At 38.5% G+C, this 19,738-nt stretch overlaps 1 protein-coding gene across 5 annotated transcripts in view; it reads right to left on the reverse strand.

Annotated features, from left to right (window-relative positions):
* Positions 1-19,738, reverse strand: part of LOC127451718 (brain-specific angiogenesis inhibitor 1-associated protein 2-like) — a 141,934-nt gene that overhangs the window by 107,448 nt on the left and 14,748 nt on the right. For all 5 annotated transcript variants that reach the window (XR_007899133.1, XM_051716618.1, XM_051716614.1 and 2 more), the window contains exon 2: positions 3,745-3,820. Coding sequence is in view for 4 of the 5 variants with exons in the window: in XM_051716618.1 (XP_051572578.1) it covers positions 3,745-3,820 (76 nt within the window). In the remaining variant the exon portion in view is untranslated. The remainder of the gene's footprint in view (positions 1-3,744; positions 3,821-19,738) is intronic.

Here is a 19,738-nt window from a genome sequence, read left to right on the forward strand (position 1 = left end):
TCTATACTCACAGAGCACTTTATTAGGAACACCTGTACACCAAATTATTCATGTGATTATCTAATCAGCCAATTGTGTGGCAGCAGTGCATTGCATAAAACCATGAAGATACAGGTCAGGAGCTTCAGTTAATGTTTACATCAACCATCACAATGGGGAAAATGTGATCTCAGTGATTTCAACCATGGCATGATTGTTGATTGACGGGCTGGTCTGAGTATTTCTGTAACTGATGATCTCCTGGGATTTTCATGCACAACAGTCTCTAGGGTTTACTCAGAATGGTGGCAAAAACAAAAAACATCCAGTGAGCGGTAGTTCATTGGACGGAAACACCTTGTTGATGAGAGAGGTCAACAGAGAATGGCCAGACAGGTTTGAGCAGACAGAAAGACTATGGTAACTCAGATAACCATTCTGTACAAGTGGTGAGCAGAACAGCATCTCAGAATGCACATGTCAAACCTTGAGGTGGATGGGCTACAACAGCAGTCCACATCGGGGACTTTATTAGGACCATAGTGTTCCTAATAAAGTGCTCAGTGAGTGTATTTGTACAACCAATAGAAAACAGGGGGAGTTTTAGGAATCTGCATGAAAACAGCGATTATTTTTACAATTCCGTTTGGTGGCATCAGTGGCACAGAAATTTCACCCTTTAAGCTTTGAAAACTTGTGAGATGTAAATATGTGTTATTACATAGTGGTTGTTTATAAGACAATGTTTAGTTAGAGATAAACATTCAGAACAGAGTTATTTAGCAATAAATGGTGCTTTACAACACATAATATTAATACAGTATGTCACCAAAAATAAAGTATTGTTTAGTATATATTTGGAACCATTATTAAGGGTTCTTCCTCAAAAGTACTAAAAGAATCATTAAGTAACGGAAATCAGACACAGAATCGTTAAATTTTTTGCAATGCCTATTCGTAATTGTAAGTCTGCCTCTTCAAAATTCTGTCTTTATTAAAAATGACTTTTTCATAACATGCTCCTCCTAGAGCATTAATCCATCTTTTTTTGCCCGAGGCTCTAAAACAAATCAGCAAGAACAATACCAGTCAGAAATAATAAATGGTGGTAGAAAGCTTTGCTCACTTTGTGTCGGAGAGATTTTTATTTCCTAAAACATAGGGCAGGGTGGTAAAGACACAAGTAAAAGAGGATTACGCTTTATTCTGGAGGGCTTATTGTCCTGGGGCTTCCCAACAGACCCCAGTTTCCTTCAGTATGGGGTAGATAATTATGGAATAAATCTGTCCACCCTTTGTCTCCACTATATGTCCTTTCATATGCCATGTCTCTACGGAAAACACATACTCTACTCAATCAACTGCAGAATGGGTGAATTTCATGAAACCTATCAAGAACAGGTCCAGGTCATATTTCACCACTAAATTAACAAAGACATTTAATTTAGCTTAAAAGACAATGAAGTCTGTTTTAGGACCATTAAGATTTATTTTAATTGCCATTAAAATGTTTACAAGGAATGTTCTGGGTTCAATACAAGTTAACCTCAATTAACAGCTTTTGTGGCAAAAAGTTTTGCTATTAGTGGACAGCATCATGCAACCATATGGACCCCTGTATACAGTGACCCTCTGTGTGAGGATAATAGTCTTTCCCTGACCTCAGCCAATCAGCCTCTTAATGCTCAAGAGTTTGAAGGGCAGTCTGGCTCACAGATTTTACATAAATCCCCTCTGTAAGTGGAGTGTAGGGATTTATGGCTGGTCCCTATACAGTGGGGGAAATAAGTATTGAACCCATCAACATGAGGCTATTCACATGAAATTTTCACCAGACATCAGTATTAACTCAAGAAATCCGCAAATGTAAAGAATTCACAACATTAAGGACCATTAATAAAAGTTATGTGTAATAAAGTGGAATGACACAGGAAAAAAGTATTGAACATGCTAACTGAAATTTATTTAATACTTAGTGGAGAAGCCCTTGTTTGTAATGACAGCTTCAAGATGCTTCCTGTATGAAGAAATTAATCGGCCGCAGTATTCAGGTGTGATTTTGGCCCATTCTTCTAAACATATTGTCTTTAAATCTTGAAGATTCCGGGGGGCCCTCTTGTGAACCTTGATCTTTAGCTCTTTCCACAAATGTTCAATTGGATTCAAATCAGGTGATTAACTAGGCCATTCTAACACCTTGATTTTTTTTCTCTGAAACCAATTGAGAGTTTCCTTTGCTGTATGCTTTGGATCGTTGTCCTGCTGGAAGGTCCACCCACATCTCATCTTCATCATCCTGGTGGATGGCAGCAGATTCTTCTAAAGAATCTCCCGATAAAGGGCTCCATTCATCGTTCCTTCAATTATATGAAGTCTGCCAGTACCATGCAATGAAAAACATCCCCACACCATGATGCTTCCACCTCCAAACTTCACTCTTGGTATAGTGTTTTTAGGGTGATGTGCAGTGCCATTTCTTCTCCAAACATGGTGTGTAGTATGACAGCCAAAAAGTTAAATTTTGCTCTCGTCTGACCAGACTACACGAGCTTCAACATGCCTTTTCTTTAGTAATGGAGTCTTGCGGGGTGAGCGTGCATAGAGGCCATGGCAGAGTGCATTGCCTATTGTTTTCTCTTGTGATGATGGTACTTGCTGCCTCCAAGTGTTTCTGGAGCTCTTTCCGAGTGGTCCTTGGCTCTTGGGCAACTCTTCTGACTATTCTTCTGACTCCCTGGTAAGAAATCTTGCGAGGAGCTCCTGTGCGTGGCCGGTTGATGACGAAGTGATGTTGCTTCCACTTGCGGATAATGGCCCCAATGGTGCTTACTGGAAGATTCAGAAGTTTTGAAATACGTCTGTATCCGATTCCATCAATATGTTTCGCAACAATAAGGTTGCGAAGGTCTTGGGAGAGCTCTTTGCTTTTACCCATCATGAGATGTTTCTTGTGTGACACCTTGGTAACGAAAAGCCTTTTTATAGACCATCAATTTACTAACCCAGCTGATATTAATTTGCACAGATAGGAGGTATAATTACTTTCTAACTACTTATGGATTTCAGCTGGTTCCTTGCCTTACCTTGGAGAACTGCTTTTTCTTAGCGTGTTCAATACTATTTTCCTGTGTCATTCCACTTTATTACACATAACTTTATTTATGGCCTTTAATGTTGTGAATTCTTTACATTTGCGTTAATACTGATGTCTGGTGAAAATTTCATGTGAATAGCCTCATTAGAAATATATTTACTGAAAAAAATGTTGACACGTTCAATACTTATTTCCCCCACTGTATCTTCTGTGACTCCTTGAGACGTATTCTTGCCCATCTCCCTAAAGATTTTACGCCACTGTCCATTCAAGGCTGCCAAATCAAGATTACATTTGCGAGAAGGGGAATACAGACGTCAATGGGCAATTGTCTGGCTCTCATCAGTCACCTATCGCACAAAGCCCTCAAAGTCATCTGATTGTTTCTCTGTCAAATGGCAAAATAGCAACTCATCAGCGAGGCAGGCCACATTATCTCCTCTGTGAATGCTTTCATCAGTCGAGTGTTTGTGTTTGGCCCCTCTGTGTTAAGGAGGGTGTTGTGGGCTGTGTGAGAGTTGATAAGGGTTGTGTGGCCATCTGAATGACAGGATGACAAATATTGTCATCTTCAAATGAAGTGCTGTTAATGGCGGATGGGGAGGCGTGGAGGGTTTGGATAGCTGCCTGGGTGGGTGATGAAACAGCAACAGTAAGGTGGAGGTACTTACTGGAGAGAGCCTTCTCGTAGTTCTTCCCCATAGTTATGAAATTCCGCAAACAGGGGTTGAACTGTTCCATGATGGTCTGAAAGAGAAAAGGTTTGTTTAGTAGCAGAATTTCAACACATTAAGCTTAAGCTCAAAATATACTTCAGTCAGATGCGTGCAGCATGATTTTTCTAACCACCTGTCTTTAAAAATGCACAGAATGCAAATGTGCCTGGAGTTATTTGCACTAATTAGTTGGTCCACAAGGTGGCAACACTCACTTTAGTGCTAGACGATGTAATCGCTGCTTAACAACAGGAGAAGAATGTGGAAACAACAGTAACAACAACAGTAGATGTACATGTCAAGAGCGCATATGTGAGGAGGTCAGGAAATACCTGCATTGGTATAACTCGAGTCTGAATGAATATAAAGACATCTTTATATGTCTAAACTCCTGAGGAGAAATATGCTGCCTTCATGTGCTATCGGAATTATCCTACTTCCCACTTGTGGTAATTACGAGAATGTCGCGTTCGTGCTTTGTTGTCGGAAAGAACAGGAAACATGGACGACGCCAGGTTCATTCATACATATTCCTTGAGGAACTTTTATTTTGACACCATACATATTACTCGGAATTTTGGTCAAATACATGCTATTTTCATGGTGTAAAAATGTACAATATGCATCAAATGGTTGCTGATATACATCAATGAATTTGACCGAAACGGGAAGTGCTAACAATTAGCTTTATATAAATAAAATGAATAAAACCTATCATTCACTACAGAAACCATACTCTCCTCTGCCATGTTTGAATTTTACAACTCCTCCCATCTCAGAAACTCTGGTATCAAAATGATCTCAGAGTTTCCTATTCATAATTACGACTTGAGGGGTCGTTCATGTGAAACTTCCAAGTGGGAAACTTGTATTTATGATAATACCAATTGCACATTAAGGCAGCAAAAGTTTAGTATATCATAACAGTTGTAGCACGCCAGTGCCAACCGCCTGTGTATGTGCACACAGTCTACTAAAGTAGAATTTGCCAGGCTCACGTTCAGCTGTACAAAGGACGCTGAACGTTCACGTCAAAACCGAAGTAATGTATACTTTGGGCTTCACACAGAATCTGTGTCAGCAGAACTCCACCGAAAGCTCTGTAGATTTCTGCAGAATTGGAATGCTTATCATGCACAAAATTCTACAAATACCTTGGCCCTTACATGTTTATTACATACTTTGCCTAATTTCATTAGGCTGTCAGCCAGAGGTTACATTAACAGAACATTTTCCATCATTTATCAAATTTTTTAAACATTGCTGAATAATTCAAATGTTATTTTGACAGATTAAAAAAAAAAAAAACCATTTAAACCTAGAATGTCAATTTTTATTTTAACCATCTTTTTTTTGTTTTGCTCAGTCCTGTCCATTGTAGTCCAATATATAGACTATCATATAGATATAATTTTTGCCAGGAAAGCATGAATGACATACAACACTGTATGAATTAGCTGGGTTACTTCTTAAGGCCAAAGTATGCTTTTACTTTTAATGGTTTTCTGTGTGCTAGTGCGCACGATGCAAATTTTGTCAAAATCAGCACAGTACGTGCCTGTTTTTCTAGACTCGCGACAGTCCACATCTACGCATGTTGACAGTACTAAAGAGAACCACAAAGCAGTCGTAGTGCACCATATGGGTCGCAGACAAAAGAGTCAATACTTTGAAAGGCTAGAGCACTCGACCGTGCACAAGACATAATGGCACGTGGTAAAACGAAGTATACCATAGTCTTTAAGGTAAGCTCAAGGTAAAACAGTCTGGCAATGAATTTTCATTTTTAATTATTAAAAATTGGATAATTAAATATTCATAATCTACACACACAAATTGGATAGTATATTTACTTATCTGGGAAATTAAAGCAAATATGACAGATGGTTATTTGTAATTATGAGAGCTGTTAGAATTAATGTGTTAACACATGCGATTAATTAAAATATATTTATCGTAAATTTTTCTTAAATCGCGATTAACACATTTACCGTTAATACTGCATAAACACTTGTGCTAAGGGTGGAACCTTTATAAAGTGTCCGCAAGTTGTCATTACACTGACGCACACTTCACAAACATAAACACTGCTTCAGAGCTCTTCTACCAAGATGAGCCTACAAGCTTAGCACAAAATAGCATAACGCAGCGGTCCCATTGACATTCTATGGGCGGTACTGTCATAATACTCTCCTATGATAGAGCTGTGGAGGTTGTTATCTCAGTAAATAAAAGAATCTCTGACAGCGCTTCCCTGTCACTGATAAAATTATGGAGAAAGGAGCTCTTAGTGCTATTTAAATGTACAAAACAAGCCCAGATGGGACTTGTAAGACACATTTTAATTACCACAGAAGCAAGTCAAGTCTTAACTATCACCAAAAAGCAGAAAGAGACATTTTTGTCTGGAAGCGCTTTTCATGGTGAGTTCAAAGCTTGATAATGGCATTGACGTTCTGACGCAAATCATAAAAGCAGCTTCAAGATTGCTGTAACAATGCGGATGGCCACAGTCTACCGGCAGATTATTATTGCGGAGGATGAAAGTTTGAGATTTAATGGTCATTGCAATAAATATGCAAACTATAGGAAAACTGCGGTTAACTACAAAAAAATTATGTGATTAATCGTGATTACAAATTTTAATAGACTGACAGCACTAGTAATTATATACCGTGCACCCCTGAAAAGACTAGCTAAGACCAGCATGAATTTCTATGCATGTTCAGGCTCATTAGTACTCTCTTGAAGCTGGCTGACCAAGGACGTCTTGCTGGTTTAGCTAGTTAAGAAGCCTGGTGGGGACACAAACACACCAGTTTCCAAAAGACAACATATGATGGTGACCAGCTACATTCAGTATTTTCACACACACATGCACAAACACAACACAGCAAGGATGCTAACATTTTCCTCCATGCAAAAACTGTCCACAGCATCATCCCTCTTTCACACCAACCATCATTCCATGTTGTGTTAAATCGAGTGTGGTTATTCATGTAGGAGGGAACCTGACACTTAAGCTGTTCCAAAACCTAGTGAGCTGCCTCACTGCCTACATATTAGCAGCAGCCTTTTAAGGTAGCATTCTAACAGGCATAGATATAAAAATGACAGATTTGGAATGTTCTACATAGGCAGCAACTTTGTGCATGTGCGCACCAAACAAATAGCAGTCCTTATGAGATCGGCATGGGCGATTCAACTAACAATTGGTTTAATTCAGTATAGCATTAGCATGTTGCTAGGCTAACAATCAGCCTGTCAGGAACAAAGAGGGATACCTTTCTGGAATCAGAGCCCAAATAAGCTAAAAATACACAGTACACAAAAATATTGGGTAAAAAAAATTCAGTATTACATTAATATATATATTTATAATCAACATTTCTCTCGCTTTGTCCGCCATCTTGAATTTCATTTTACACAGAGATTGTTGTAATGCATTCTGGCATTGCCTTTTTTTTGAAGCATGATGCTGCTTTAGAATTTAGCCAAAACGAGTAATCTTAGGAGGCAGCGTTAAGTTGCCTACCTTTTTGAACAGCCTTCGCGTTGGGAGCGTGCCCATGACCCCTTAAAATGCTGCCTCAGTAGGCAGCTCACCAGGTTTTGATATAGTGCTTTATTCTGGGGGTTGGAGAGGGCACTAGCAGAAAGCTTTTGTTTTGGGCTTTAAAATGTTGTTGAAGATGATGAGAGAAAGAGAAAGTGAAAACTGCGAGAGCGAGCATGTATTAGGAGTTAATTAACATACTGTCCTCTGAACTGTTGGGCTTGTTATACTGCCAGGCAGTGTATACATTTAAGCAATGGCTAGTAAGTCTGGTGTGTGTGAAAGAGTGCAGATGCGGGGAGGGCACATTGTCTCAAAGCTCTGTTCCTAGAGCATCCAAAATCAACAATTTACTGTCTTGCTACCCATTAATCCTTCAGTGATGCTCACTCGAGCAGGCATCTGTCATATCACCCACAGCACCATCTACTTCTCCTCCAGGGCTTCCTCCAATTAGAGCAGCCACATTCTGCCAGGGCCTTCGGGTTAAAGTCCTGGAACTGAAAGCACAACACTACTGCCAAATCCTACTTTTTTTCCTCTGAAATTCACCATGGATAACAACATCCCCATTTCAGCAGCTTTTTTACATTTCATAGAACCCTCACTGCCATTTTCTTCAAATAAAAAATAAAATAAAAAAATCCAAATCTAGCCAGGATTTCACAGTAAACATTACCATGATTCAATCTTCCATCCTAACTTTTTCCAACCACTCCTATTAGGGCTTGGTGCTCAATACTGCTCCTTGAGGTCTTGCTTGCTTAATCTAGAGTCTGGTTCCAACACTAATCGGACACATCCAAAACAGCCAATAAGGGGCTTGTGTGCCATTTTACATACACTGTGACACAACTGCTTCTACATTGCAACAATAGAAGGTACTTGGCTGTTGGGAAGAAAGTATATACTTCTGAGTGTGTAGCAAGTTTGCCAGTTATAGAACACACTGCCACGTCAGAAAACTGTTTGATTGGTCATTATTCAATTGGAGTAGCAAATGCGAGGCAGATATTTGTCAAAATGTTTGTGGTAACACTTAACAATAAGGTTCCATTTGTTGACAGTAGTAAATCCATTAGGTATCATGAACGAAATATTAACAATATATTGTTTACAGCATTAATTAATCTTTAACGTTAGTTAATAAAAAAAAGTTAGTTCAATGTGCATTAATTAATGTTAACAAACACAAATTTTGATTTAAAATTGTTTTATTACTATACGTTGAAATTAATATTAACCAAGATTAATAAATGCTGTAAACAATATATTGTTAATTATTTGTTCTTGATACCTAATGCATTAAATACTGTTAAATAATGGAACATTATTGTACAGTGTTACCTTGTTTGTTAATCACTTAATATCCTTTATTGGTATGCATTTAAGATTACTTTATGCTATATCCAGTAAAATGGATGCTTACAAACATTTCGATTTTCATATAATTCTAACGAAACACTGGTGACACAACCGCTTAAGTCTGTGGTGTTACCCGCATTTTAAATGAAATTCTGGGTGATTCTAAAATAAAAAGGGAACTATAAATATGGAAAAATATGGAAATTTAAAAATGTAATTTAATTGCTTTATTTAAATATAAGTTCATAAAATACACAATGGAATTTGCAAGTGATCTTTCAGTCAAGGGACAGCTTATCTCTTTATATTTTCACAAATGGAAAAAAGTCATGACAAATGAACTCTAGTAACTTTAAAGGATGATTAAATCACTTCAAAAAAATTCAAACAATACAATTAATTGACTCAGAAAGAAGGATATCTTAGATTCATTTTACATTACCATTACAGACAAAAGGCAAAATGTATGCTTTTAATTAAAAATATTACTTTTCTGTCTCTACATTGTCTGTGGAGTAAATGTGGAGTCTGTGGTGTTACCATGGAAGTTACACCACAGAAAGATTTGCACAAATCTGGACTTTTCTCAAATCAAGGCTTCCACCATGACAGTTTCAAGGTCAGGGGATTTTTTTTAGAAACATTAATGGTGTTATATATTTCCAAATTTAAGTTTATACTTTTAGAATTGCTTTGACAGTTTTGGCCATTTGTTCCTCACCAAATTTCATTAACTGAAGTCAAAATTACTGAAGCGAATTGTTACAAACTCCTCCTCTTCTGCAAAGGTTGTGGCATATTAGCCTTAAAAGAATGCATGTATGCACACTTTGAAATTCCACCAGAAATCCCCCCCAGGTACCTCAAGAATATTATTGTATGATTTGGGACACATTTATCTATTTAGGATATTAGGACAGATAGCGTGCAGTTTGGGATGCATGGCAGGTCTTTTGGTTCTCTTGAAAACAGGCAGGTGTGCAAGAGCAATTTCAAATGAAACTATTCAGGAAGGTTGATTCTCAGGACAAGGATTGAGGACCCCTGTCCGACTAGTGCTATCTTTGAACGTTTTATGCAGGGTGGGTGCTGTTAACTTTGGTAAGATACATCAAGTTCAAGCCAAACATGTCGACAGACTGAGAAATACGAGGTCAAAACTTTTTTGGGCTGCTTGCAATGGAAGACGTATTTGGGCTGACTCCACCAAGCTGATTTAGGTCAGGTATTAATAGTCACCCAACTACTAAAAGGTGGAGTGTGTACTTTTTGTATGTTGAAAACTTTATCCTATCCTAATTAAATGTGCTGAGACAACTATAAGTAAGCCAATTAAACTCAGCTTTTGACAATTCCTGATATTTAATTGTAGAAAACATTCCCTGTCTTAGGTCAGTTAGGATCACTACTTTATTTTAAGAATGTGAAATGTCACAATAATAGTAGAGAGAATTATTTATTTCAGCTTTTATTTCTTCATCACATTCTCAGTGGGTCAGAAGTTTACATACACTTTGTTAGTATTTGTAGCATAGCCTTTAAATTGTTTAACTTGGGTCAAACATTGTGGGTAGCCTTCCACAAGCTTCTCACAATAAGCTGCTGGAATTTTGGCCCATTCGAGTCAGGTTTGTAGGCCTCCTTTCTCACACATGCTTTTTCAGTTCTGCCCACAAATTTTCTATCGGATTGAGGTCAGGGCTTTGTGATGGCCACTCCAATACCTTGACTTTGTTGTCCTTAAGCCATTTTGCCACAACTTTGGAGGTATGCTTGGGGTCATTGTCAATTTGGAAGAACCATTTGCGACTGAGCTTTAACTTCCTGGCTAATGTTTTGAGATGTTGCTTCACTATATCCACATAATTTTCCTTCTTCATGATGCCATCTATTTTGTGAAGTGCAACAGTCCCTCCTCCAGCAAAGCACCCCCACAACATGATGCTGCCAGCCCCATGCTTCACAGTTGGGATGGTGTTCTTCGGTTGCCTCACCCTTTCTCCTCCAAACATAACGATGGTCAATATGGCCAAAAAGTAAAATTTTTGTTTCATTTCTCCATAAAGTAAGTTCTTTGTCCCCATGTGCACTTGCAAACTGTAGTCTGGCTTTTTTGAAACAGTGGCTTCTTCCTTGCTGAGCAGCCTCTCAGGTTATGTTGATATAGGACTCGTTTTACTGTGGATATAGATACTTGTATACCCGTTTCCTCCAGCATCTTCACAAGGAACTTTGCTGTTGTTCTGGGATTGATTTGTACTTTTCGCACAAAACTATGTTCATCTCTAGGGGAGAGAACGTGTCTCCTTCCTGAGCGGTACAATGGCTGCATGGTCCCATGGTGTTTATACTTGCGTACTATTGTTTGTACAGATGAACGTGGTACCTTCAGACATTTGGAAATTGCTCCAAGGATGAACCAGACTTGTGGAGGTCCACACATTTTTTTCTGAGGTCTTGGATGATTTCTTTTGATTTTCCCATGATGTCAAGCAAAGAGGCACAGAGTTTGAAGGTAGGCCTTAAAATACATCTACAGGTACACCTCCAATTCAGTACACATCCTATCAGAAGCTAATTGTCTAAAGTCTTGACATAATTTTCTGGAATTTTGCAAGCTGCTTGAAGGCACAGTTAACTTAGTGTATGTAAACTTCTGACCCACTGGAATTGTGATATGGTCCATTAAATGTGAAACAATCTGTCTGCAAACAATTGTTGGAAAAATTACTCGTGTCATGCACAAAGTAGACGTCCAAAATGACTTGCCAAAACTATAGTTTGCTAATATGAAATCTGTGGAGTGGTTACAAAAAATGAGTTTTAATGACTTCAACCTAAGTCTATGTAAACTTCTGACTTGAACTGTATGTAGGGACATACAAGAGAATGGAATTTCATGTCATACAGGACCACAGTGTTTCATACTACAAAACATACAAACAGACAACAGTTTGAACATTTATACATGCAACACAATATTATACACAGTGCAAGAGTGAACAATATGGTGCAAATGTATCGTTTAGAAAGTGCAAAAAGATACTCGTAAGCACAGTAAACCCGGGTAGCAGCAGCATAATTAAAGTGACTGAAATAATTTAGTCCATGACTAATTGTGGTTATATGGATGAAGGTATGTGGGGTATGTTAGAGGGCTTCTCAATTCAGGTGTAGGGGGGCATACAAGATATTGAGGATCCACACAGCCTGGGGGTAGAAGCTGTTGATTAGCCTGGCAGAACTGGCTTAAATGTTACGAAACCGTCTGCCTGTTGGTAGGAGCTGGAAGAGACTGTGGGAGGGGTGGGTGGGGACTTTCATGATGCAGGAGGCTTTTCTAGAGCATAGCGCAAGGTAAATGTCCATAATGGAGGGGAGGGGGACAACAGTCATCTTACCAGCTGTATTTACTGTCCTTTGGAGGGTCTTACAGTCAGCAGCACTGCAATTTCCGTATCAGACCATGATGCAGCTGGTCCGCATGCTCTCAATGGTGCTCCTTTAAACATGGTGAGGATGGAAGGGGGAAGTTTCGCACTTTTCAGCCTGTGTAAGTAGTATAAGAGCTGCTGGGCCCTCTTGGTGAATGATCCACCACGGTCTGCACCACCACGAATGTAGTGCTGCTGACTCTCTCTACGTTTGACCCATCAATGGGCAGTGGGGAGTGGTTGACATGATACTTCTTGAAGTCCACCAAGATCTCCTTTGTTTTGTCCACATTAGGGAACAGTTTTTTGGCAACACACCAGTCAGCCAGTTGGGTAACTTCCTCCCGGTTCAGAGATTTGTCGTTAGTGCTGATGAGGCCCACCACCATTGTATTATCAGCAAATTTGATGATATAGTTGGAGGTGAACTTGGCAGTGCAGTCATGTCTAAGCAGTGTGAACAGCTGTGGGGGTCCTTGTGTTCAGTGTGGTGGTGCTGGAGATGTTATTGCCAACATGGACTGACTGAAGTCTTTCATTGAAAAATCAAAAATCTAGTTGCATAGGGATGTGTTAAGGCCCAGCAGGCTCAAGTGTAAACGCTACCCTAATAGCACACGTACATCACCCAGACGTCCATTTGATGTGTTTGTTTACATCTGAAACTCGTATTTTTTACGTTGTTTGCTCATCTGCAATAACACGTATGGTAATAGTTAGTCTCGGAAGTCAATAAGACATTCAGATGTCTTATGAGCACATGTCTTTGAGACGTTTATGATTTAGAATGTTTGAAAATCTGATCTTTTTCAAATGTTTAACAGATGTTAATTAGATTGTGATGCTTTCCAGATGAAAAGAGACAGACATCACAGCATGTACGTATGCTGTCTGGGTACATCACAATGAAAACATTATTTATCCCAGCCAGCTTGACCTAGCAACATTTGCTCAGACAATGTGTGTGTTGGTGGATCAAACACATAGTCATGCCACAAATGAAAGACAAGGAAGCATTCAGGAAACTCGTTTGACAACAGTCAAACACCTTAAATGTTTTTTTCTTTATCAGGGTATGATCATAAACAGTTTAAGTAAAAACCAATAGACAGACGACACAGGTTGATCTTTGCCTATTTCCCTGATTTCGCATTGCAAACACCTTTACCGGCATTCTTACCGGCTTATCCAATGTGCACAAACGTTGTGTGCATGCCTGTTTATGTTTTGATGTCAAAAGCAGAGAGTAATTCAATGACTTCAAATCTCATGTAAACAAGAGTTTCATACATTTTTATTTTTTATCAAGCTGATTGTTTATAATAATCAGCAAATTTATGTGCATGTAAACACACTCATTGTCACTAATATGGCAGAGAAACGTTCCCCAGTTCCCCAAGCTTCAGTGGATCTGACATCACGTCAACTTCCTGTTTCTCCCACACTCTGAGCAATTCTAAATGGGGGTCTACACCTGATGGGCAAAAAGATGGAGAGCAGGTGGAAGTGCTTGAGCAAAATTAGTCACCCCAGGAGCCTGCTGCATAAGATGAAAGGACACAAAAATACAAATTTAATAAAGACCCTATAAAATATTTTGAAGAGCGTAGTTTTGTATTCTGTATTGACACATTTCTATTCTGTATTTCCATACTACTGGAAGTATGGGAAGGACAAATTGCAAGGCTCAAAACCCTATTTGATTGGACATTCCAAAATTTGTGTCATGTAACATAAGTCATCAACATTTTTTATCAGTTTTCCAGGAAGAGAAAGATTGCGTATATTAGAGGTAGATGGATATATTGGTTTTACCGATTAATCAGTGCCGATAGTTGCTTTTTGGAACTATCGGTTATCAGTAAAAATGTATGCCTATTGTTTTTTTTTTTTTCCTGTGTTCCTCTGTGGCCATCGCTGAAGGATTCTCCAATAAATATGACACCTGACACCTCGTTGAAATTTGCTCGAAATATAAATCTTTCATCATTGAAGTGAGGAAAACATATGGATGAATAATGTCAATGTATATTGTTGTTTTGATTAGATAATACTTAATATAGAGCAATGTAATGAAGCCAAGTCTCTGTCATTTTAAAATAAGAGTACCCAGTGTTTTGGGCTTCTTTAGTTTAAAGTCCCGCAGTGCTGTGGGATTTTGGTTGCACAATAAACTGCATCTGGGATTTTTTATTATTTTGGACTCTTGCAGCCTCTATGTCTGTGCCCATCATAGTAAGGAAAGAATAAATATTTTTTAAACAATCTATAAATAAAAATAAATAAATAAAGAAAATCGGTTATCAGCCTTCTCCGCCACCTTAGTTATCGGTATTGGCAAAATCCACTATAGGTCGACCTCTAGCGTATATATGTATGCTAAAACATAATTTTTACAAGTACAGTAGCATAAAGATGGCTTCAAAGCTAATACACATGGTCTAAAAGACACAAAACCCCCATTTTGATATCATGGGATCTTTAATCTAAAATATAGTATTTTTTATTGGGGGGGTTTCTCTTGACAAAATGCCAGCCTGCAGGTTACGACACAGCAAAGAGAGTATGAAATGTTCTGGGAGAAGATATGTGAAGAGTCCACATGGGTGCATTGACACTGAGGTGTACATTTCTTCTCTCTGACTGTTGCTTTCCCTCTCCTTCGGTGACTCCTCAATAACGCCCTATCAACACACCTCATTAAAAACACCCTGTCAACATCCTCATATTGTATAAGTGAAAGAAAAAGAGGGAGAGAAAGAGAGATAGAGTACAATAGAGAGTACAATGGAGAAGTAGAGATGTGAAGAGCCAGGCACTACATGTGGGTGGTTTACATAACCATTAGGCGAGACCAGGTCTGGGCTCTTATGGCACACACTCCCACAATCAAGAGCAAAAGTAGGCGATGTTGATGTGGGAATGCTAGAACGGTAATGAAGTAGGCTCTGCTCCAAAACCCAGTGAGTTGCTTACCTAGACAGCATTTCCGTTGTGAAGGCAGTTTCAAAAGCTAGGCATCAGACTTTTCCTGCCTTGAAAATGTTGCATAAATGCATAAAAAAAACTTGCTTAATAAAAAATCTGAATTAATATTTTGTGTTTTAATCGCTATTTGTCTTTTACAGAGTTAAATAAAAAAAAAAAAACTTAAAAGGGTCATAAAACACAAAACACATTTTTACTGATGTGTATGTATCCAAGATGGCAGAAAAAGATGGTGTAAAATTATAACTCCACAACCATCCCCTTCTCTTCAGAAAACATTCGAAGACTTAAACGTATATCAGCGGTAGGTTTATTTAGAATAAAAATATAAATTATATTAAAAAAAAATTTAAAAAAAGAAGAATTATTATAATTCACTTCAATTTAAACAATTTATTTACTTGCCTGATGTAATCAATAAAAGTTACTAATCTGATGAGTATTTTTAAATGTAACCCAATTACAAGTACTTGTAGGGCTTTACTGGTTGTTTAGATCAGTGTTACTATCAGAAAAAATTTATAATTATTTCTTTAGTTATTAATTAATATTTAAATTAAATAATAGAATCTAACTCATTAAATCCTCATATGGGGCTCCAGTAAATGTAGTGCGCTACGTTCAGGAGCGGGTTTGGTTATTAGCAATAATTAATAATTATCAAATAATTATTAATTATTAAAAATCAATAGAACATTGATTTGAAGCAATGTTAGCTTTTTTTAATCCTTTAAATCAACAATTATCAAAAATAATCGTTAATTATTAACATCGATGAAACATTGATTAAAATTAACACTAGCTTATTGATCATTCAAATTCAACAATCATCAAAGTTAATTATCAATTATCAAAAACCAATAGAATATTAATAAGGATTAACATTGACGGGGCACCACCCTGGAATCAGGGACTAATAACCAGATAGTATAACAGTCTCAATATTAGATTGTTCTCTTAGGAAAATCGACATCCAAAGAATATCGATTTTCGAAAAAAAGAAAACAATGAAGGCTTGAATCCAAGCACTGACATCCCATCAGCATTTGACACAGGTGTATGCAAAACAAACCAAAACACTTCTCTTTGTAATATAAACAAAGTTTATTTATGCAGTAATATCAATTTATAATCAATACAATGCAGTTAATAAACTTCCGATTTACAACTATAAACTAAACAGTGACATGATTAGATATGGTAACCAAAATAATTCTATAACACATGAGAGGAAGGTGTAAGTGTGTGTGAGAGAGAGATTGGGTGTGTGAGTGTGTGTGTGTGAGGGACACGCACAAAATGGCGGTGGAGAGTACGTCACATGAGACCTCCGGCCAGAGAAAATGTCCGTGAATGTGAGCGGAGAGAAGCCGGTCAATGGCGTCTGCCCGTTTACCGCGTACGATAACTTAGGGACAAAGCTGAGCTTTATCACGAAGTTATCTACTAGCCAAAAGTGTGTGCAAGAATGTATGTGAGGGGTTGCGTGTGTGTGTGTGTGGTTAGTACGAGAGAGAGAGAGAGAGAGAGAGAGAGAGAGAGAGAGAGAGAGAGAGAGATTAAAGTGGCAACGTCAAAGCCAGTTTCACGATCGTGGGAGAGAAAGCATCAGTTAGTTTATCACTCATAGACGCGGTGGACGACTCGTAAACCGTCCCACGGTCTTTGGTTCTTTAATGGATAAACTCAGTGTGCTGGTCTCACCCGCGATGGCGGAAATACACAACAGTCCAATGTGGTTGGACTACAACACAGATCTCATTCGTGATAACAGTACATTACAGTAATACCTTGAGTATTATTAGCAGCAATGAGCAGACCTGGCGGTCCGTAAACTGTACAAGCAATAACCTTGATACACAAGAATAACACACTATAATATTCTATCTCTGCCCAGACGTAAACCTCTTACTTGAATCGCATGAGGATGCAGCGAGAATGTGTGTTCATCCGTTGTTTGACTCTGACTCATTTCCTCGAGGCTCGGGTGATGACGGGAGGCTGTTTTCTCGCTCTGATGGCAGGCGGCACGGCTGCTGATTCTCGGCGGGCTGGCGGAGAAATCAGCGATGTCGACTTGATTGAAGATAGAAGAGAAATCTTTTCTCTTCACTTCTGCAGGCAAACAGATGATGCGGATTGCTCGGCGGTCTCCTTCGGATCCGTTAGTGTGTTTGGTGGAACACAGAGTAATCTCAATTTGTCCAGCGAGATGGAGATTGTATGGCCACAGTTTCAATTGGGACGTTACTTCCTTGTGCCACGAGACTGCACCTGAGAGCAGCGATGAGCTGTGTCTACCCACGACGAGCAAAGTTGCTGGAAGCAAATCCCGGAAGCATCTCAGAGGTATTTCTACTCCTGATGACATCATGGTTGAGGGGCGTTCCGTTGTGTGCCTCATCCAATAGGAGTTGAGAGTTTGATCCTTTAGTGAGCAAGGCTTCATGTGATTTGTAGTCTGTTTTGGACTCCCTTTGTTTGATTTTGGCACAGTTTTTATCAGTAAGATTTATGACGGAGTGTGTGGGCCTCAGTTTGGTTTTACGACTGTGTTAGGCCTGCCTTTGTCTTCTATCTGAATACATGAGGCCCAACATACTTGATTTTGTAATCTAATTATGTAATCCAGATTAAATGTAATTTGTTACTACCCAGCACTGATGACCGCACATCTCACGATAAAGTGACATTTCACCAATCTAGGGTGTCATCGCTCCTACTTTTATCACTCTGCGATCTTTACAAGTAAGCTAATAAAATAATTTCAACTCGTATGAATATTTTATGTCCATTTATTTTTTAATTTGGCAGGTAATAAGTGGGATAATGAGCAATCAGATGGTAATTTCGCAATATAAAACCCTTACAGAACTCAGATGCAAACCAATAGTGGAATTCAGCCATTTCTAGAAACTCTGTGGTCTCTCTTCTCACATAATAACCTTATTTCAACTTAAATTAATATTTTATGCCCATTTAATTATTTATTTGGTAGAAAGTCATGTAATAAGCAGAATAATGTACAGTCAGCCAGTCATTATCACAAAATAACCCCCTTTGGGGTGATACAAGATCCTGATCACTGATCATGGTTCATGCTCCTGGCAGCCAATAATTCCCTGTAAAACATGAAGGCATTTCAAGCAAACTGTCAAATTAGGCATCTGCCTAATTTGGTTAGCTTCTACTAAGTGACAGAAGAATTGGGAATTGTATTAATTGTGTGTGAAATCAGTTTTTAGGCAGAGTGTCATTTTGCTAGCATAACATATTATTCTGAAACTCTACTGGAACCGATCAATAGTACTAGTAACAGCAGTATACTATAGTAATACTTCTCATGAAGAGGACTATTTGTCTGGCACACATGGTGCATGATCACCAACTAAAACCAACTGGTAAAAGGATTACCAACTAGACAGCTCACTTGGTTTTGGAGCACACCTTTATTCATTCAGAAACAACTTCATTACTGTTCTAGCATTCCCATGTAAACATCCCACGTCAATGTTTTTGAGGCGTAACTAGTACTTCAATACCCACAAAAAATATACACTAATATACTCTTATGCAAACACCATTCTGGAAGTAGCGCTGAAAAAATTTGCCAGTTCTGCTAATGCTAGGTGTAATTTGCTACATGTAATGCTAGCACCTTGCACTCATGAAACACATGTGTGAGAGCCAAGTGAGGTCAGTGGGAGTGGGTGGGGTTTATGTGGTTTCTTTTCTATATTCTGTCAGTGTTGCTAATTTTATCATCCCAGTCCTCATGTGCTACATCTGCCAGCCTAATTGCAAGAGCTAATTGGAATATGAGGCCAGCATGCACTTGTGTCTGAGAGCATGGTTTTTCCTGACTCTCTGCAAGGGGGATGTGTGCAATACCTCCACTTCAGTGACAAGGCAAGAAAAAAACTGTGACAGAAAAGATAAGTCTAGTTAGTCCATGTAAAAAACAAAGTTGGCATATAACTTTACACGTGCATAAGGTGTTAATGGATTGAGTTGGCTAATGCGCTAAAGCTAGCGTCAACTCATTGTGTGTGTTTGAAACGTCACTTCCGTTAACTGAAAAACGGCGACTTCTTCTGTGTAGTAAAAAAACATTAGTGTTCCATTTGAAAAAATAATACACTAATTCATACACAATAAAAGCCACAATACTACAATTCTGATTTCATGGAGTCTTTCCCATCCTTTCGCAACATCTTTAAAAACTTGAAAGGCTAAATAATCTGAGGAAAGACAAGAGTTAATGCCTTGGCTCTCTTAGCTTGTAAGGTTAAAGAACTACACCAACAGCCTACCAATCAAGTCATGACTAGTACTCAAAATGCATTCAAGTAGACATGTTGTAACAATGTTTCGAACTCTGATCAGGTAGTATGAAGGGTTGGTGATTGTTAAGAGAAAAACAGTGCAACTTCATTCATGGGGAACAATAATGGGTTATTCTTTAATAACAAACAAACACCACACGACCTTAACGTTCAAAATGACGTGAAACATTCTCAGCAGTTTGGGTGTGACCCTAAAATATGGTCCAAATGGCATCCCGTATGGATTTCATACGGAACACAATTTTTCCCCACAAAAACAG

Source organism: Myxocyprinus asiaticus, chromosome 14 (assembly GCF_019703515.2).
Source record: "Myxocyprinus asiaticus isolate MX2 ecotype Aquarium Trade chromosome 14, UBuf_Myxa_2, whole genome shotgun sequence".
In the NCBI taxonomy this organism is placed as follows: Eukaryota; Metazoa; Chordata; class Actinopteri; order Cypriniformes; family Catostomidae; genus Myxocyprinus; species Myxocyprinus asiaticus.